This window comes from Aethalodelphis obliquidens, unplaced genomic scaffold (assembly GCF_003676395.1).
Source record: "Aethalodelphis obliquidens isolate GAN/ISIS:26980383/991018 unplaced genomic scaffold, ASM367639v1 scaffold11, whole genome shotgun sequence".
NCBI classification, from domain to species: Eukaryota; Metazoa; Chordata; class Mammalia; order Artiodactyla; family Delphinidae; genus Aethalodelphis; species Aethalodelphis obliquidens.
The window spans coordinates 39,199,690-39,221,219 of NW_020837955.1; the positions used below are offsets into that span (position 1 = coordinate 39,199,690).

The following is a 21,530-nucleotide window of genomic DNA, read 5'->3' on the forward strand; positions in this document are numbered from 1 at the left end:
TTTGGAGAATGGTATGCTTACAGATTTTTTTTTTTTTTTTACAGAGACAGCACTTTCTATCAATATTGAAAGCACTCAGAAATACAGTCATAGTATTCATATAAACATGTCTTTCATGGTAGCTTTGCCTTATCTCAGTAGTTTTTGAAGTACAGACAGCATGGCTCCAGAGCCCCGGCCTCAGCACTCGCTCACTGAGTGCTTGAACACATTACTTAACATCTGTGTTTACTTCTCTGTATAACGAGAATGGTAATTCCAGCCTCATAAAATTCACCAAATGGAATGCCTCGCAGAAGCTCTTACACATGATATCACTTAGTAGATGGAGGCTGTTAACTGGTTCTCCTCCTAATTAAGTATATAAATTATACAGTGAGACCATTGGCAATACTTGTTAACTTATTGCTAAATTGATGATATTATTAACTGTGTTAGCAAGAACTAGTGCTGATTAGGAGTCAGGCTCACCTATTGGATTAGGTATACATTTATTTAAAACATTACTACTCTCATTCTTGCTTTTTTTGTTGTAATAGAATTATTTTTTTGAATTTTAAGTACTTAAAGCAACATGTATGCTGGAAGATCTTTTTAAGCAAGATTTTTGTTGATGCTTATATCAGTTTACTCTGCAATTAAACAGTGCATTAGCCTTAAAATGTCAGATACCTCACTAAGCTGAATATACAGAAAATTTCAAAATTATTGACTTGTAGAGTTTTAGTAATTCCCAGGAGATGGAATTTGTCATATCAGTGCATATTAATAATTTTAAATGTTTGTTTCTGAAGCCCAGTTGTGCATTTCCAGTTTGCCATGACACAGAAGAGCGCTGTAGACTTGTGCTTACCTACGTTCTGGAGGTAAGTTTCAGTGTAGACTGCACCGTTTCAGTAAAACTTGTACTTGATATGCAAATAGTGTTTGTTTATTGGTGCCTACATGTTATTCTGAATGATATTCTACTGTGATTTCCCCCCCCCTTTAAGCATAAGTTGAAAATTAATGTCTCCTAATTTTCAGGTCAAATGTAGTAGTTTTTTAAAGTCTGTTTTCAAAATTTAAATTCTCCTCAATGTATCTAGTAGTCCAGATATTGCCTTATATTTAGTTTCCAGTTGGTGTTCAGTGACACGTATAGTAAATGTTTCTCTTCTTTTAAAGGGTTTAAAATCTGTGGACAGCAGCATCAAAAAAGAAAGTGACCTCCCTGCCGCTGACCCCAACACCCCAATCCCACTAAAATATGAAGATGAATCCACAAGGGGGGGTCCTGAGGGTCTGGAGAAGCAGATGGCCTTGTTTTTGGACAAAAGTAAGTTGAATTGAAGTGCAAATAAGGCCTTTTCAGCGGAATAATATAGTAGGCCTTTTCAACAGCAGACTTAGGTCAATTAAGGCATTCATTGAAAGGAATTCAGAAAAAGGATATCATGTGAATGGAAAGTGGGGGAAGATATCCTTTCAATTGAAATATAAAATAAAACAGGATAATTTCGATCCTTTATAGATAGTTCTAAGAAGAACATAAGGAACCTGCTTCCTCCTGTTACCTGCTGTGAGGAACTAATGCCTTCAGCACGGTGGGGTTCTCCTGAGAAAGCCCCACTTCAGTAGATGCAGTCAAGGGTTTAAGCACAAGGACTTAGGAACCAAACCGCACAGCTTCAGATCTCAGCTTCACTAGGGCAGGTTGTTTGACTTTTTTGAGCCTTGTTTTCTCTCAAAGTAGAGACAGTAATAGTCCCTACTTTAAAGGGCTCTTACACGGATTCAGTGAGTTGATGTATGTAACGTGCTTAGAACAGTGCACATAATGAGCACCTTAGGCGTGGTAGCCGTTGTCTCCTCACGGCACTTGGATAAGCTGCAGGAGTCACTTATAAAGGGTCTGATTTGTTCCTCAAGAACATCACTTCATGAGGAACATGTGGACTTTGAAGTCAAAGTCCTGAATTTCTCATTTATTTTAATCTAAGTTGTATTTCTTTTTCCAACCATATCCCCCTCCCTTTGTTTTTTTAAATCAGTTTCAGTTATTTTAAAAAGTGTTTTGAAAGCCAGTATGTTTAAAATAGTATCAAGTGCTTTCTAAAAGGTCTTTTCTTCCCTTCATGAACATAAGGGGGCGGGGGGCAGTGTGCGTGGCAGGATTCATTTCCCCAGCATTTATGTAGTGCTTCCTATGTGCCAGCCTGAGTCTACCCACAATGAGGAGGACCACACCAGCACTCGAGACCCCTGTCTCTGTGCTTCCTTCATGGTGTTCTCTTCTCTGAAATGCCTTTTCTGTCTCCTCCTTCCTCCGCATCTCAGCTGTTGAAAATCCTGCTCTTGTTTAAGGTCTCCGTCCTAACCTCTATCCCCAGAATTACTTGGTTCCCTCACCACTCTGTCCTGTGAGCACTTAACTGAGGCCTGCCTCAGTCATCATCAGCTGTGTCTAATGGTTTTACACACACACACACGAACACACTTGTGAGCAAAACTTCATCTTCTTCATTTTTGGTTTTCTCACAATGCCTCGCATATAGAAAATGCATAACAGTAGCAGAGGAAAAAGAAACACATGCACAAATAAAACCATAAGAGACTAAGTACTTTTCATTGCTTTGAAAGACTCAAGTGTTGGAGCTGATCAAAAAGTGAGACATCTTTAAAAAAAATAAAATAAAATGAGACATCTTGAAGCTGGGAGATGATGGGGGGTGGGTTCCCACAGCATTTTGCTCTTCTCTCTGTCATTGCACTTAATATATTTTGTTGTGGTTTATGTTATTGGCCCATCTCCACCCTTGGTCTGTGGGGTCTTCAAGGACAGAGGCCATATAACTTCATGTCACTGTTTCTGGTGCCTAGCACGGTGCTTGGCACAGAAGTGGACATTTGTTGGCTGAAGAGGGTAGTAATGGGCTGGACTTTAGAAAGTATTCCTGGTGGAGGAAGCAGTAAACCCAGATGGGATACAGGGAAAACAGGGTTTATGTAGACAACAAGCTGCACCTTGATTTTGGTTGGTGGAGAGTAGGCGTGGAGTACAAGGAGGTAAGGCTAAACAAAATGGAGCTTAGGAAGTGGGCTGAGATGCTGAGACATGATTGAATAAGTGGTGAGAAGCCATTTTAATGTTTTAGAACAGGAGTTCCACTGTGATTAAAGCTGTGCTTTAGGAAGGTGAACTTTTTGGCAGGTCGACGCATAGACTAGAGAAAGGACGTAGATGTCAGTCATGAGCTTAGTTATGTTAGTGACCCTGAAAGAGTGACAGAGTTGACAGCTACGGAGAAGCAGGCCTTTGGAAATCCCAAGTGAGAATGTCAAAACACTGCTATTCTACTTCATTGCATTTAAGTAGTAAGATACAGTATTTACCAGTTTTGTTGTAGCTATTAATAGTACCTAGGCCTGGAGGGTTTTTATCAAGAAGCAAAATTTTTTTTACAGTGAGACTTATATTCAAATAAAATGTGCTGCCTTTTTTCCCTCATGTCGTAGTGGGCTCCCTTCAGAAGGGTAATTATTCCAGTCAGTCTGGAATGATCCCTGGTTCTTGGCAACATAAAATGAAACTCCAGCTGATTCTCAAGTCATCAAAGGCCTATTATGTTTTGTCTGATGCTGCCATGAGTCTTCAGAAATATGGAAGAGCGTTACGATACATTAAATTAGCTTTGCAGAGCCATGGTAAGTTACTATAAATGAAAATACTTAATAGGCATTGGGAAGAGAGAACGAGAAGGCATCTGAATCAGTGAAATTTTAATTCTATTTCTGTTTTAAATTTAACTAAAATTTTTTTTTCTAATCTTGTATATGTTTCCTAGTATTTTCCACTTTGGTTTAACATCGCTTCATTTTGAAATACATGAAGTCATATGTGATATGTGACATAAAATAAACTTAGATACAGTGGTACAAAGCTTTCAGCTGGTAACAGATTTTCTTAATTTTTACTGTATTCCTTCATTTTTAATGTGCTGTGTTTTTTCTCCTTCCTACCCTTTCCACATAGATACTTATTGCTGCCTCTGCACCAATATGCTTTCTGAAGTGCTGCTATTTCTTTCTCAATATTTAACACTCTGTGGTGATATCCAACTAATGCTGGCCCAGAATGCAAATAATAGAGCGGCACACCTTGAAGAGTTTAATTATCAAACAAAAGAAGACCAGGAAATATTACACAGCCTCCACAGGGAGTCCAGTTGTCAAGGTATGCCAGTGAGACTCATCGTTTGATTCAGAAAAATGCCAGAAATGTTAGTGTTTTGGTATTGCTGTTTTGTTTCATTTCTTAATGTTAAATTGAACATGATCCTGTGTATTTGTGTATAAAGTGGTTTTGAAGTATTTTATAATTAGTAATTATACAACTAGAACTAATTAAAAAATAGTCTCTGGAGACAATCGTATTGACTTTTTACACTTCTCTCTTTGTAAGGTTTTTCTGGGAAACCCTTCAGTCAGCTAACCACGCCATGATTTTCTTTTGAAAAGGAGTAACAGTTGGTAAAAGTGGATGATTACTTTTTGAATGGTTCACCTTTTGAATGGTTCCTGAGGGCTAAGATACAGTGATCATTATTTTTTTATTTTATTTTTTTTTGCGGTACGTGGGCCTCTCACTGTTGTGGCCTCTCCTGTTGCGGAGCACAGGCTCCGGACGCGCAGGATCAGTGGCCATGGCTCACGGGCCCAGCCACTCCGCAGCATGTGGGATCTTCCCGGACCGGGGCACGAACCCGTGTCCCCTGCGTCGGCAGGAGGACTCTCAACCACTGCGCCACCAGGGAAGCCCCAGTGATCGTTATTTTTTAAATGTAGTTCACAGCTGTCTGTTTTTGGAGTTGTCAGATTTTAAACCTGGAAGATAGGAGAATTTAGTCTGCAGAGCAGTATCCCTCCCTCTTAGCTCAGTACAGTTATATATAAGCACCTTGCAATTAGGGCAGTAAGTGAGACATTAGGTGCTTTTGTAATGTATGGAGTTGTTTTATTATGCTCTTAAATCGTTTATATCACTTTATATCCACATCCCAAAAAACTTTGGACTGTTAACATCTAGAGAGGTATACTGGTGGAGGAAATGTATTATTATGGGGTTTTTTTGCCCTCTTTCTCCCCTTCTCCCCTTCTGAGTTTCTCAAATAATCATTTTATTTTAATAAACATGGTGATAAAATCCTTAAGTTTGTTTTTGCCATTCCCATCATGTTAATTTCATATAATTTACTTCTTTGTAAGAGTGATGTGCTCCTTGAAAGTTATCAGCAGGAGTACTACCCTTTTTCTCCCTTGAATTTTTGGGCCCTGCACCTGAGTTTACTCCAGTCTCCACTAGAGGGCACGTTTAAGTCTTTGAGAGCTTATCTGTCAGCTTCTTCAGTGACATAAACTTACATTGGCAAACTCTAATGTACATAACTAGCCTCTGTAGCAATCCGAACTTTATTTCAAGAACTGTTTCCAGTAATTAAAAAGGAAAAACTGGTTTACCTTGTATCAGTGGACAACTTTAGGTCTGTACCAGTAAGCAGTGGACCTGGTAAAATCTGGGTCTTGGGAGTTGTTTTTAGGCAGGAAAATATTTCTTTTAATCCAACATGAATGTCCCAAGAAAATATAGTTTTTAAAATAAATTCAGAGATCTTTTCTTTTGAAATTTAAAATTTTAGTTGTATTAACTGAATCTTACTATGTTTATAGTATATTGCATATTATGGTATAAGCATAATTTTACTATATGTTATTTTGTCTTAAAAGTATTAGATTACTTAGATACTAAGGAAGAAGGGTTCATATGACTCATGGTGATGTTTCCTTTTTCTTCTTTTAAGGATTTGCATGGGCAACTGATTTGTCTACGGACTTAGAAAGTCAACTTTCAGTTAGTTGTAAATGTTATGAGGCTGCTAATGAAATCTTGCAGTTTAGTGACTTAAAAAGTCAAAATCCAGAACAGTATATACAAGTATTGAAGAGAATGGGTAACATTAGAAATGAAATCGGTGTCTTTTACATGAATCAGGCTGCCGCATTACAGAGTGAGAGAGTAGGTGAGTACGTCTCTGGGGTCCTGTCTTTATTGCCCGTTCTCTTAGAAAATCATGCTGATTTTACATGGTTCAAGCCAAGAACTGTGGCATTTGATTTTATGTCATAAAGGGGTGCACTATTAAAGAATCTTTTATTATTAAATTCTCAAGGAATAAAAGTAGGAAAAGACATTATTTCCCCTTGGGAGTCATCATTTCACTGTCCTCCGTCCTCCATCTGATCACTTCAGAAGTGAGTTGGACAGTCAGCCATGTGCTAGGCTCTATATTGGATATGTAATTGGCTAAGACGTAGTTCTCCGAGCTGGGAAGCCAGATATGAATACAAATCTCTGAAAAATGCTATAAGTACAAATGCCGTACAGTAGAGGAGTGGGGAAAGGAAGACGTTCCTTGAAGTTGTGGCTTTCTTGGAAGGCTTGTGGGAAGAAGGTGTAGTTTGGGCAGATTGCAACATGATATGATTGCAGCAGGCAGATGTGGGAAAGGTGGGATGTCTCGACTGGAGTAGGCAGCGTTAGGAAGGAGCCAAAGATATAGTGTCCAGTGGGTGTTTAGAGGAGCAGCGAGTGGTCTTCAGTGATTAAGGCAGAGGGGGATGGATTCATCTGCACCCATGTTGAGTTTGAGGAGCCAGTGGACGTGTACGTGAATGGTATGATTTAGTAGTCAGTTAGAAATGTGTGCTTAGAGCTCTTTGGGTTAGCAAGGCATAGGTTGGGAACCATTCACATAGGGGTGATAGTTGAAGCCATGAGAATGGGTGAAACTGTAGAGGCTGTACACACAGCATGGGAAACCAAAAGGGCCGAGATAAAACAGGACAGCAGGTAGGTTGAATAAGTTATTGTGTGCCTGTTGATCTGTGAGCTGTACTTGCCACAGGGGTACAGAGGTCATTGCCGGTGGGAGAACCTGTGCTTTTTTGTTGTTGTTATTTATACGTATATAATACATTTTTAAAATTGAGATATAAGAACCTATGCTTTTAAGGTGCCTCTGGAGGAGGAAGTTGGTGAAGGTGTATGAAAAGTGGTTGTCAGAAACCTAGGAGAATTAGAGAAGACACGGACTGTGCCTCTTGAAATTCATGGGACCATGTCTTTTGAATCTTTATGCAATAGTGCTTTGCTCGATGTTTTTATATGCCTGCTTTAATATCATCTGGTTAATAGAGAAGAGGACTCCGAGTGTTGTGTCAGTCTGCCCGGCTGCCGTAGACTAGGTGGTTTCAACAACAGAAATTTATTTCTCACAATGTGGAGCTGGAAGTCCAAGGTTGGATTTCTCTGAGACTTCTCTTCTTGGCTTGCAGGTGGCCACTTTCTTGCTGTGTCCTCACCTGGTCTTTTCTCTGTGTGTGTTCCTGACGTCTCTCTCTCTTATGAGAACACCAGTCATTTTGGATCAGGGTCCCACCTTATGACCTCATAAATGAAACCTTAGTCAACATTTGTGGTTAGGGCCTCAACATGAATTTGGGGCGGGGGGCGGGGGGGACACAGGTGTGATGAGAATAGTGCGCTGCAGTGGGTCCAGGTGGCTGGTGGTCCACTAGACATCCTGTCACTGCCATGCTCTCATCATATCGAGAGACACTGGTGGGTTTACGCTGATATCTGCTTACACAATTGTTTTCTTTCTTTTTTTGTGAAGTGAGCAAAACTGTGTCTACTGCAGAGCAGCAGTTGTGGAAAAAAAGCTTTTCTTGTTTTGAAAAGGGAATTCACAACTTTGAGTCAATTGACGATGTCACAAATGCTGCCCTTTTATTATGTAACACGGGACGACTCATGCGAATTTGTGCACAGGCTCACTGTGGTGCAGGTGATGAATTTAAACGTGAATTTTCTCCAGAAGAAGGCTTGTATTACAATAAGGTAACTTGCTTACATGTTGGACCTCATCTATTCACACCTGATTGTCCTTTACACTTTGCTACAGCTCCACTAAAAGTTTGTAAAACTAAAATAATTAACAGCTGTGGTGATGGCACAGGACTGGACAGATCATTAAAACACTTAGAAACTGGAAGAATACTGAGAATTTAGTAGTGAAGATGACAGGTAGGGAAAGATAATTGTTCAGTAAATTACATCAGTGTAGTGAGAGCACGTCAGATCGATTAAAGATCGACACAGAGAAGTGAAACTCTGGAAGTCCCAGAGGAAAATACAGGTAGACGGTTCTCTGATAGGATGGGAAAGGACTTTTGCAGCGTAACACAAAGAGCAAAAATTGCGACATAAAAGATGGATAAATTCAAATGCATAAAAATTGTTTTTTAAATGCACAACAGAAAGCAAAATTGAAAAGCAGTCCACAATCCAGGGAAAATACTTAGAGCATACATGACAGATCAGAGGTTAATAAATCCTTAATATATAAAGAACAATTAAGAATCATTGAAAATAAACTGCCCCAATAGAAGAACAAATAACCTTGAACAAAAAAGTCATACGTGTAAAAAAAAAAAAAAAAGTAAATGGTTAATATGTAAGAAAAATTTCAAAATTTAAACTTTTATGAAATTTAAAAATCAAGTTTTTTTAATCAAATTGTGAACATTTTTTGGCAAATGGTAATATCCAGCATTGGGGGAGGTACAAGAACACTCGTTTAGTCGAGAACTTTGAAACTGTTTAAATTACATTAGTGAGCAATGTTCATTGCATAGAGAACTTAAAAAAAAAAAGTGACCTTGTTTTTCTTTAAGCCTACATATACACAGAAAAAGTGGATAAGTACACACCAGAAATGTAGAAATTATTGCTGGGTGATGGAATTCAGTGTGATTTTATTTGATTACATACAATGACCATGTATTTCAGCATGGTGGTGACAGAAGTGGGAAGGGTTGCTTCTTTATACAATCAAACCCAGCAAATTTTTTATCCATAGACTTGTCAGATTATTTTTTCTAGTTTGCTAGTTATATAAGCTGTAATTCTCATTTAGAAAGAAAGGAAAACAAATGAAAAAAATGCATCCTTATGCTTCACATGAGTCATAAGACACTCAGCTGGGCTGATGATAGACTCGAGAGGAAATGTGGGCAACATGTAGTCCACTTTAAATCACTTTCTTCATTGAAACTGTGTCACTGATTTACTTTTTTCCTTTCCTCCTGATATTGGTCTTTTATAAATTCTCTCAAATTAATGTTGGGGTGATTGTGAGACATGTTTTACTTTATGATGTATATTTAAACTGAGTCACAATGGTCCTCTTTCCTCCCTTGCAGGCTGTTGATTACTACTTGAAAGCTCTAAGATCCTTGGGAACACGAGACACACACTCAGCTGTTTGGGACTCAGTGAATTGGGAATTGTCCACTACTTATTTTACTATGGCAACTCTACAGCAAGATTATGCTCCGTTATCTAGAAAAGCTCAAGAGCAGGTAATATTTGCTGGATTATAAAGAAGTCTTAACCTTACTTATTCCTTTGTTTGACACATATTGAGCATCTGTTACAGTCTTTTTCTTGACAAGCAGTATTTAAATGTTTTTAAGATTCTTACATAAGATTATGGGATTGTCATTTTTTTCCTCCCCCTTAAAAAAAATACACAGATTGAAAAAGAAGTCAGTGAGGCTATGATGAAGTCCCTGAAATACTGTGATGTGGACTTGGTGTCTGCTCGACAGCCTCTTTGTCAGTACCGAGCTGCAACCATCCATCACAGGCTGGCGTCCATGTACCACAGTTGTCTGAGGAATCAGGTATTGCCATTTCGATTGAAGTTAAGTGCCAAGTCCATTTAAAGGTGTTCTGGTGCTTTTCTTACATTTCTGTAGACATTTAAAATGCCATCTATTCTTTTAGCCATTTGAGAAAAACTTGGACTGTGGGTATTTTTCCCCTCTCTCCTATGCTATGTATTTTTTTATTATAATTGGGTCTTAGTTTGCAAAATTATGTGTTTGCCTGGGTGTATTATTTAGATTTTTTAAAAATGTAGTTATAGTAACGGTTCTATGTCAATTTTAAAGTATGCATTGCTCATTTAAAAAATTTTTATTTTGAAATAGAGCATGCATATAAAAGCACATAGAAAATGTATGTGAAGCATTTATACAGTTTAAAGAAAAACAAAGGAAACCCCTGTGTACCTCACCTTGAGGTTAAGAAATGGAAGACTCCTTCAGGGATCCCCTGTGTACCCCTCCCTGTTGAGTCTTTCTCAGTACCCACCCACATTAACTACTGTCCCAGATTTTCTGTTATGTCTGTACCTTTTCTGTCTTTTACCACTTAAACAGCATGTTTACATTTTACCTGGTTGTGAACTTTATAGAACAAGTCATACTGTACATATTCTTCTGTGGCTTACTGCTTTTTAGTTAACATCATGTTTTGGAGATTCTTCCAGGTTGATACACGTAGCTGTTCATTTTCTCAGCTCAATAGTATTCATTAAATGAATATATCACAGTTTATTTATCCATTCTATGATTAGTGAACTTTGGGGTTGTTCTAGTTTGAGGCTATTAGCAATAATATGATGAACAGTCTTGTACCTGAATCCTGGTGCTCAAATGCATGTATTTCTAAGGATAATTTGAGGCCTGAGCTGAAGGTGCCCTCCTTCAGAGAGGTTGCCTTGCTTCTGCTAGGAGTCTTGTGCTTATAGTTTCTCAGGGATATTTTTTTATTGTTTTGTTGTTGTCCCTTTCTTAGCTCAGCACCAAGACAAATTATCTTGCAGTTCCTTGGGTGCGGGTTTACTTCTGGGATGGCTTTATCCTGGAAATACTGTCCTTTGAGGTCCAGCTGAATCTGGAGAGGGTTTTTTCCACTCTGAGGTGGCCCTAGACTCTTTTCCCCTTGCCACAGAGGGCCCCCAACCTAAATTCACATTTGTCCAGATGGCCTAATATCCTCACGGCAAAAGCAAGCTTGAGAGAATTCAAAGACAATTCACTGGGGGAAGAATTGTCTGTTCAGCAAATCATGCTGGGACAACTGGACATCTGCGTGCAGAAGGATAGGGTTGGACTCCTCCCTCACATAACATATAAAAATAAACAAAATGGATTAAAGACCCTAAATGTAAGAGCTAAAACTCTAAGACTTGTAACAAAACACTAAAAAGTATTTAGTGGTCCAGAGACTTGGTTAAGTAGTTATTGTGAAATCAAAGCCTTAGGATTTATTTTATTTTTGGTTCTAGGTTGGTGATGAATATCTTAGGAAGCAGCACCGGGTGCTAGCAGATCTTCATTACAGCAAAGCTGTAAAGCTTTTTCAGCTTCTGAAAGATGCTCCATGTGAACTACTTAGAGTACAGTTAGAAAGAGTAGCATTTGCAGAATTTCAGATGACCAGTAAGTCTCACTTCTTTATTTCGCAGGTTTGTATGCATTGGCTTAGTGTTGGGTTGTCTTAGAGTGAGGCAGCCTATGGATCTCTCTTGGATGTAAGCAATATTGTTTTCTTTTGAATTTGCCCGTAGTTAATGTCTTTGGGTAGGGACATCTTTTGAAATGCTTTTTAAAACTTAGAGAAATGCATTAGCTTATGTTTAATGAGTAGATATACTGAAATATAGCCCAGGATTTCTTACTTGAAAAAAAATTATGACAAGTTAGTTTAGACAATTAAAGATTTTAAGCATCATGAACAAGATGGGAGTGGAGAAGCGGTGATGGAGAAGTGGTGGGCCTCACTGAGTCCCCTTGAACGAAGAACCAAGACTGGCAGCTTTGGATTGTGGTTCTAGAACAGACTTTAACTGCAGATTCTGAGCAAGGTGGCGATGAAGTGGGAGGGCAGGGAGGGCAAAAGCGAGGTGCTTCATTTATCATTTCCCACGGCGGAGTAAGCTGGCCCTCCACCACTGAGCGATTTTTTCTAAATTCCCTCCTTGGTCTTGTTCACCTGCTCCCCTTCTGCACAGGGATCTTTTGAGAAATATCTCTTGTGTGGTAAAGAAACAAGAGACATTTATTTGAAGTACAGCAATTCCATTGGTTTCTTTTCAGTTGTTTTCTTCTATAAAATTAAAATAAATTTAATATTTAACATATGCATGACTCTTTATATAGTATCTCTGGAAGGATGGACGAGAAACTGACGGCACTGTCACTTCCGTGGCTTTCAGTGTATGCCCATTTGTACCTTATACATTTTGACAGTGTATTACCTATTCAGAACAGTTTTTAGAAATACTTTTTACTAAAAGCATCTTTTTAAACTTTTTGCCAGTATATAGTGCCTAGCTGAATGTCTTGGGTGGTCACCCAGGATTAATAGTAGCTCTTTCTGGGGGCAGTCTGGGGTGATCTTCTTTTCCAATTTGCATCTTTGAATTTTCTGCCATGTTTGAATTCCTTAGAATGAGCAGGCATCGTTTTTATTAAAAAAAAAAAAAGTAGATACTGGGAACAAATCTGCTAAGATGGTAAGTATGCTTAATTTCCTTTTTAAAAAATGTTTAATACTGTGACTGTAAAACCAGATAGTGAGGCAGGGAAACAGTGATTGTTTATTGCCTTGTCAACTCTTACTATTTTTCTTTAGGGATAATTACTAGACAAAAGTCGGATTTAGAAGATTTCTTGGGATTCTCATGAGCTACCTTTACAGCATTTGAAAATCGGAATTTTCATTAATACATTGACATTGGATGGGTTTCTAGATTTATATTTAAAGGAATGATCATTTTGTGTTTGACACTCTAGGTCAGAATAGCAATATTGGAAAATTAAAAACACTTTCTGGGGCTCTTGATATAATGGTGAGAACTAAGCATGCATTCCAGCTCATCAGAAAGGAGCTTGTAGAGGAATTTGACCAGGTAAATGGAAAAAAGATTTATCATTGTTTTTTATGTGTCTTAAACTAAATGCTACATGATGTGTATAGTGGGCATATGTGATACGTTTATGTGTATATATGTGTCTATATGCATTGTGTGTGTACAGATACATAAATACATATGCTCTGCATAAAAACCTGTTAACAGTGATTATTACATTTTCTTGGTGGAATTATTAAACTCAAATTTACAGGTTCATCTTTTATATTTTAAAATTATTTCTTGTGGGCTTCCCTGGTGGCACAGTGGTTAAGAATCTGCCTGCCAAACGCAAGGGACACGCGTTCGAGCCCTGGCCCGGGAAGATCCCACATGTCGCGGAGCAACTAAGCCTGTGCGCCACAACTACTGAGCCTGAGCTCTAGAGCCCGCAAGCCACAACTGCTGAGTCCACGTGCCACAACTGCTGAGGCCTGTGCGCCTAGAGCCTGTGTTCCACAACAAGAGAAGCCACCAGAATGAGAAGCCCGCGCACCGCAACGAAGATTAGCCCCCGCTCGCCGCAACTAGAGAAAGCCCGCACACAGCAACGAAGACCCAACATAGCCAAAAATAAAATAAATAAATTTCTTAAAAAAAAATTATTTCTTTAAATAACCACATAGACCTTGGTTAATAATAAGGCCCTGGGAGTATAAAGTCTATTAAGTTTTGCTTTTTTTTTTTTTTTTTTTGCGGTACACGGGCCTCTCACTGTTGTGGCCTCTCCCGTTGCGGAGCACAGGCTCCGGATGCACAGGCTCAGCGGCCATGGCTCACGGGCTCAGCTGCTCCGCGGCATGTGGGATCTTCCTGGACCGGGACACGAACCCGTGTCCCCTGCATCGGCAGGCGGACTCTCAACCACTGCGCCAACAGGGAAGCCCTGTTTGTTTTTTTAAGAGAAAGGTCTGTGCCTTCTTTTATAATTTCCACTAAACTGTCTGCAGTTGAACGGTGATTGGGCTTAAGCAGGCTCCTTGGGAAGGCCTTTCCAGTTTGCCAGGTGTTCCCACATTCATGCTGCCTTCTGCTGAAAGCTTCCCTGAGTCCCAGTGGCCTCCAGCCTATTTCCAAACTCTGGTTCTCAAACCATACAGTACCCATTTCCATCTTGCTCCTTGAGCGTCTGACGTTGGAAAGTCAGGAGGTTTTTGTTCAGGATTAGTTTCTACTACGTAAGTGCCTTTTAGGTCTGAGACATTTTTTTAATGTGGTTTAGTCTATCAAAATGTTCTCAGGGGAGGGAGGAGGAGGCCGTGATGAGGCTGCCAGCAGGCTGTCCCCGAGGGAAAAATCATCTCAGGTTTGCTCTTTTTTGCTTTTGGTTTAAAAGTTTACTGGATTATTGAAATGGCGGTTCCATCACTTTAGTATGAAACTGTGAGGTAGCTTAGGTGAAATAACGTTTTGTTGTTTCTAGCCTAAGAGTGAAGAGACCCCTCCAGCTGCTGATTCTTCTCCTAGTCTCAATCGAGAAGAAGTGATAAAACTCCTGGGTATATTTGAATCTCGCTTGTCATTCCTTCTTCTTCAGTCCATCAAACTGCTGTCGTCAACTAAAAAGAAAACAAGGTAAATTTTTTGGAAATTTCTTTCCAAGCACCTTACCTATATACTTTTTATTACTGATACTGTAAAAGGATGGGCCCCATTCTTTGTTGTGTGTTTTAAGTGGTGCTCTTTCGTGATTTGTTAAATTGAGTGAGAATCATCTCCATGTGGCCTACTACGTGTTGAGATTATAGAAACAAAGAAATCTTACTGCCTAAGGATAAATACCCTATAGGTTGTAATATTTTCCCTGAGAGAGATGAATGACCTGGAATGAAGACCTTGACTGTTTCTTGTAACTCTTCTGAGCATTGTGTTTAAGGGGAAGTCAGAACTATAGTTTAGATACTCAGGGCCAAGCGCATCATTAAAAGTAGGTGACAGAACACCAAAGTCTCTCTACCCAAGAAACTAGTGAAGAGAAGAGTGAGCATCTCAGCAAATACACCTATAACATCTTATACAATTATGTTGTTTTCCAGAGTTATTATGTTGGGATTATTAATTTAATTTGAAATTCTGGTAGTAAATACTAGATCAGGAAAATAATATAAACAATATGCCTTTCATTTTTTTTTAGTATAAGTATAATCCAGCCATATTACAAAATTTGAAAAATAGAAAAAGGAGAATCATTTATCCTAATATATTCATTCTTATCAGTTATCCTGTGCGTATTTTACCAGTTTATAAAATTGGGATACAGATAATTTTTTGTCCCTTTTTATGTTTTATTTATATATAGTAAAATTCATCCTTTGTGGTGTACAGTTCTTCAAGCTTTGATAGATGCATAGATATGTATGTCTGCTGACAAAATCATGGCACAGAGCAGTTCCATCAATCCAAAAATTCCCTCTTGCTGCCTCTTTATAGTTAATTCCTCTCCTGATTTCAGTTCCTTAGTATCTCAGGGAGAAAGCATTCTGTCTCCTGCTATGAAGTGTGACATCAGCTACAGGTTTTTGTAGATCAAGTTGAGGATGTCCCCTTCTATTCCTAGTTTGCTGAGAGTTTCTATCATGAATGAATGTTAAATTTTTGTCAGATGCTTGTGCTATATACATTGAAATGACTATCATTTTCCATCTTTAATCTGTTAATATAGTGGATTACATTGATTTTTTTTTTTAATGTTAAGCCAGCTTTGAATCCCTGGGATAAACTAGTACTTTGTTGTGGTGTATTGTTTTTTTTTATGTATTGTTGGATTCCATTTGCTAATATTGTGTTGAGAATTTTTGTGTCTGTTCATAAGGGGTATTAGTCTATACTTCTCTTGTGATGGTTTTATCTGGTTTTGGTATTTGAGCAATGCTGGCCTCATAAAATCAATTGGCAAGTGTTCCCTCTCCTGTTTTTTGAAAGAGATTGGAATTTATTGGTGAAACCATTTTAACGTAGAGTTGGCTTTATGAAAGGTTTTAACAATTCCATTTCATTTCATAGATATAATATTATTCAACTTGTCTTTTTTTCTTTTTGAGTTTCATCTGTTGTCAAATATATAGGTTCACAGTATTCCCGTATTAGCCTTTTAATATCTAAAGGAGTTTTTAGTGATAGCCCTTCTCTCATTCCTGATATTAGTTTTATCTTCTCTTTTTTTTTGGTCTGGTTAGAAGTTTACCAATTTTATTGATCTTTTCAAAGAACTAGCTTTTGGTTTGGTTTCTCTTCCCCCATTGTTTTTTTATTTTCAGTGTCATCGATTTCTACACTTATATTTCCTTGCTTTTGTTTATTTTGGGTTTAATCTGCTTTATTTATTTATTTATTGCTGTGTTGGGTCTTTGTTGCTGTGGGCAGGCTTTCTCTAGTTGGGGCGAGCGGGGGCTACTCTTCTTTGCGGTGCGTGGGCTTCTCATGCAGTGGCTTCTCTTGGAGCACAGGCTTTAGGTGCATGGGCTCAGTAGTTGTGGCGCACAGGCTTAGTTGCTCCACGGCATGTGGAATTTTCCTGGACCGGGGCTTGAACCTGTGTCCCCTGCATTGGCAGGCAGATCCTTAACCACTGTGCCACCGGGGAAGTCCCTTTTTCTGGTTTCTTAAAGTGGAAGCCTAAATTACTGATTTGAGACCCTTTTTCTTTTTAAATATAAGTATTTGCCACTATAAATTTTCTTCTAAGCACTGCTTTTGCTATGTCTCACAAATTTTGATATATTTTCCTTTTCATTCAGTTCACAGTAATTTTTTTATATCCCCTGAGATGTCCTCTTTGATCCATGTATTAGAGGCATGCTGCTTAATGTCTGAATATTGGGACTTTCCAGATATCTTTCCATTATTGATTGCTTTATTTTAATTGCACTATGGGCTGAGATCATAACTGCATATGATTTCTCTTCTTTCACAGTTGTTTAGATTTGTTTTATGGCCAAGAATATGGTTTGCCTTGGCAGGTGTTCCATGTGCACTTGAAAATTATGAGTAGCTTACTGTTTGGTGGAGTGTTGTGTAAATGTCAGTTAGGTTTAGTTGGTTCAGCGTGTTGCTCAGGTCTTCTGTATTCACACTTTCTGTCCACTTGTTCGGTCAGTTACTGAGAGAAGCATGTTGAAGTTTCCAGTGACAATTGTGTGGATTCATCTGTCTCTCCTTTCGATTCTTTCAGTTTTGTTTCACATATTTTGAGGCTCTATTAGTCACATACACATTTAGGACTGTTATATCTTGGAGAACTGAGCCCCTTATATAACATGTGATGTCCATCTTTGATATTAATATAGCTGCTCAGGTGTTTTTGGTTAATGTCTTTTCCCATCTTTTGCTTTTGACCTATCTATGTCTTTTAACTTAAATGTGAGTTTCTTATAGATCGCATATAGTTGAGTCTTGCTTTTTCAATCCAAACTTATAGGTGGTATTTTTTTTTTTTTTTTTTTTGTGGTACATGGGCCTCTCATTGTTGTGGCCTTTCCCGTTGCGGGGCACAGGCTCCGGACGCGCAGACCCAGCGGCCATGGCTGACGGGCCCAGCCACTCTGCGGCATGTGGGATCTACCCAGACCGGGACACGAACCCGTGTTCCCTGCATCGGCAGGCGGACTCTCAACCACTGTGCCACCAGGGAAGCCCTATAGGTGGTATTTTTAGACCAGTCACATTTAATGTGATTATTGATGTAGTTAGATTTAAATCTATCATCTTGCTAGCTGTTTTCTGTTTGTCTTTTTCTTCCTTGAGTTAAGTGAACATTTTCTATGATTCCTTTTTATTTCACTATTGATTTATTATTTATACCACTTTGTAAAGTTTTGGTGGTTGACCCAGCATGTACATTCTTAATCGGAGGCCACCTTCAGATAATATTATACTGCTTCACGTGTGAAGACTTTAAAACAATATGCTCCCAGTTTTTCCCTTCCATCATTTGTACTGTTATCATTCATTTTACTTTTACATGTAATAAACAAACAATACACTCTACTGTTTTTGCTTAGATAGTATGCCTTTTGTTTATATAAAGTTTTAAGAGAACAAGGAATTTTTTTGCCTTTATTTATTCCATTTTTAGTGCTCTTAACTTATGTGTAGATAGACCATTTTTTTGTGTGGTATCATATTCTTTCTACATGAAAAACTTCCTTTATCGTTTTTTATAGTATAGGTGTGCTAGCAAGGAATTCCTCCTTTCTTGTGAAAGTCTTTATTACTTCTTCAGGTTTTAGAAGATCTTTTGGCTGGGTATAGAGTTCTTTCCACACTTCAGAGATGTCACTGCATTGCCTTCTGGTTTGCCCATTTTCTGACAAAGTCTGCTGTTCTGATCTTTGTTCTTCTGTATGTCATGTACCTTTTTCGCTCTAGCTGCCCTCAAGATTTCTTCCTTCTCTTCCCCCAGCAGTGTGGGCATTATATGCCTAGGTGGTATGATTTTTTTTTCCCTCCTCAGTGTTTTTATATCTTCTCCAATTTCTCTTTTTCTTTGGTTCCACTTATACCTATATTAAACTGTTTGATAGTGTTCCACAGCTTTTAGGTGTTCTGTTTTTTTACAGGTTTTTTCTTTTTGTGTTTCAGCTTAGGTGATTTCTCTTGACCTGTCTGCAAGTTCATTGTTTGTTGACTCAGTTTTGTGTCCTATACGGTTGGACTTGTTGAAGGCATTCTTTGTCTCTGTCACTGTGTTCCTCATTTCTAGTATTTCCCTTGGTTCTTTCTTATAGTTTCCCTCTCTCTGCTGAAGTTACCAATCTGATGCTGCATGTCGTCCACATTTTCCATTTGAGCCTTTTAATCATTGTCATTTTAAATCCCCTATCAGATGGTTCCAACATCTGTGTCGTGTCTGAGTCTGGTTCTGTTGTTTCTTTGACTCCTGGCAGTGTGTGGTTTCCTTGCCTTTCTACATCTTGTAATTGTTCGTGGGAAACTGGGCATCTCCTGTAGGATAGTAGACTGAGGGAAATGATTATTAAGCCTGGCAAGTTTGTACACCTGTCTCATGCTAGGCCTTCAGTGTGGGGAGTTTGAGTTCATTTTTCAGGTCTGGTGTTGAGCTGTGGTTGAGATTTTCTTGTTGCCTTGGTTACCTCCCGTGCCCCTCTGGCAGTGCCTGGGTCGGTGTGGAGCAGCTCTGTGGAGGCCTCTTGTACCGCCTTCTCCATCTTCACGTTTGGTCTTTTTCTTCCTGTGGCATCTCAAAGAGGGCCTGTCTTCATGCTCTTAACAGCTCCCAGCTGTATTCCACTCGCTGGTCCCTCCGTGCTTTGTAGCTGTTAGGGAGGGGAGGGGGAGTTGGCCAGGCTTCGCACTTGTTTCGGGTAAGCCTCAGTCTGGGGCAGACCCTGTGTCCTTGAGTGTCAGGGGTGTGGCCTTCCCCCTGCTCCCGCCCCTCCCCCAGGGCTAGTGTTTCTTCCCTTCCCTTCCCCTGTCTGCACTGACCTTCACCACCAGCGCTGCTCCCTCCCCAGCCCCGCCCCACATATTCAGGCTTCTGGTTCCTGCGGAGAAGGGTCCAGTGGGTTTGGGTTGCCTGCCCCGCCCCCTCCCACCGCTGCTGCAGCAGCTGTTCCCCTCGCCCAGGCCTGCCTGTACCACGGGAGCGTGGCCTGGGACTCTCATCAGGCTCTCACGTCAGCTCCTGCTGGGGCTCTTGCAAGCCCCTCCCTCACCAGCCCTCTCTCGACCTCTACCAGCTCATTAAGGATTTTAGCTGAATTCTTCTTGCCGTGTCCAGCTGTGTCCGCCCCAGGTGAGAAAGAACTTTCCTGTCTCGCCCCGTGTTAGCCTCTCTGTCCTTAGTTTTCAGACTGGTTGGTGGCCCTGCAACCCCAGCTCTCTGATGGGTTCAAGCAAAGTCGTGATCTTGTAGGTTGTCCTGCGTTTATTGCTGTTTTTTTCGTAAGGGTGGGAATGATACTTTTTCCAGCTCTCTACATCCTAAGCAGAAACTCCCTCTCCTAATTGTTTTTGAGTAATTCTCTCTGGTCTAAGAAGAGCGTTCGTTTTGAGAGGAGCCCTGAGTATTAGGTGCGCTGCCGTCTCAGCCCCATTGTTAACCCTGGGCGGCTACTCCATGTCCTGTTACTGGTGCACAGCAAGGGTAGCCGACACACCCATCTTCTGAAGAACCAAAAGGCAAAGGAGCTGTGCGTGTAGTGACGCACAGTTGGGAAAACTCATGGTTTTTCCTTTTTAACAGCAGTGGGTAAATTTTGAGAAATTTTTTACTGGTTTCCACAAAGTGGCAGTGTAAATATATATGAGATGTGAGAAACACAGTGATTCATTGGTTTTCACAAATCCATGGTTTAAGCAATTGGCTAACACGTAACAGTTCAGTCTTATAGTATCCTTTATACTCGTTAACAGTCATATGTATATGACCTAAGTCATTTTTATTTTAGTGGAGGGTCCTCTAACGTTCTGTTTATTCAGGTTATTACTATTCTAGTTAAAAAGTTTTAACCTAAACTTTTTACACGTGATGCATAAAGTCCTATTTAGCTAATCTCTGTTAGTTTCTTAAGGTTTATTAAATAAAAGACTTAAATGTGCTGCATGTGTTAATACGGTTAGTATGTTGACAGGTTGCACAACATAGAGACATATTGACTAGTAAGTCAATGACTGTTTCTCTCATGTTTCACTGATACACACGTGAACATCTATAATTTTTTTGTGGAGAGGAGAACATCCTGTGCTGCAAGCCCAGTTATTTCACCAGGAATTAATGAACATTCCTTTTTGGAGTAAAGGGAAATCAAAATTAGCCTTTAAAAGAAAGGAAATAGTCATATGTTTTTATTTTGACTGTTTCTTCCCTTCCCTCCCACCAAAAAAAGAAAGAATAGAATAAACTGAGCTTGGTAATTTAATTCTTAGAATCCTAAAGAATTGGAAAGAAATCTAAGAAAATTAAGATGCATTTAATTTAAAACAATTTTTGTTTTCCTTTTGAGATTGTGTAGGCACTTACGACGGCTGTGTCAGCACTGTCCTGCCAGAAACACTAGTTTTGTCTGTTGGGTTGTGTTTTTTGTTTTTGGATCAAGAATTTATTTGCTCTTGTACTGCATTTTAATATTCACTGCTTTAGCCTCTTGACCTTTTGCTGGCTTTGGGGTTTAAGATAATGAAAAAGTATAAAAATTAGAAGTAGTCTCTGAGGGTTTGGATGCTGTCTGCCATAGTCAGAGAACAGACCCTTTAGATTTATGGGTTTTCCTGGCCAGGTATGTCCATCTAATATTTGGTTAAGAATAGTGAAAAGGAAAATAAAAGAATGTAGGTTACCTTCTTTTGGGAAAAAGGTAACCCTAAGAAATGATAGGACGCCTCAGAATAGAGTTCATGGTTTCATTAACTGTGTGTGTGTGTGTGTGTGTGTGTGTGTGTGTGTGTAGATACCATAATGTTTATTTCTGCAGGAAAAATAAACATGAACAAAAACCAATTATAAAATGGAAAAGGACAATACCATTGTAAATCCTAAATAACACAGCTAGAACTATACTTCATGTCAATTTTTATTAAGCATGGTCAATTTTAAAATGGTCAAATACTGGCAATTACATACGGTTCAATAAAATGTGAAGTACATTATAGAAAACTTAATGGCATAAGATAAATTCCTTTCTTTTACTTCAGGTTGCCTTTTTCAGT

The 21,530-nt window shown here is 39.2% G+C and overlaps 1 protein-coding gene across 3 annotated transcripts in view; it reads left to right on the forward strand.

The window, feature by feature from the left end:
- EDRF1 (erythroid differentiation regulatory factor 1) overlaps nt 1–21,530 on the forward strand; it is a 39,785-nt gene that overhangs the window by 15,152 nt on the left and 3,103 nt on the right. For all 3 annotated transcript variants that reach the window (XM_027112912.1, XM_027112913.1, XM_027112914.1), the window contains 11 exons: nt 795–866; nt 1,168–1,318; nt 3,499–3,687; nt 4,016–4,216; nt 5,841–6,059; nt 7,716–7,939; nt 9,304–9,462; nt 9,637–9,786; nt 11,238–11,391; nt 12,748–12,863; nt 14,287–14,438. In XM_027112912.1, the coding sequence (XP_026968713.1) occupies nt 795–866; nt 1,168–1,318; nt 3,499–3,687; nt 4,016–4,216; nt 5,841–6,059; nt 7,716–7,939; nt 9,304–9,462; nt 9,637–9,786; nt 11,238–11,391; nt 12,748–12,863; nt 14,287–14,438 (1,787 nt within the window). The remainder of the gene's footprint in view (nt 1–794; nt 867–1,167; nt 1,319–3,498; nt 3,688–4,015; nt 4,217–5,840; nt 6,060–7,715; nt 7,940–9,303; nt 9,463–9,636; nt 9,787–11,237; nt 11,392–12,747; nt 12,864–14,286; nt 14,439–21,530) is intronic.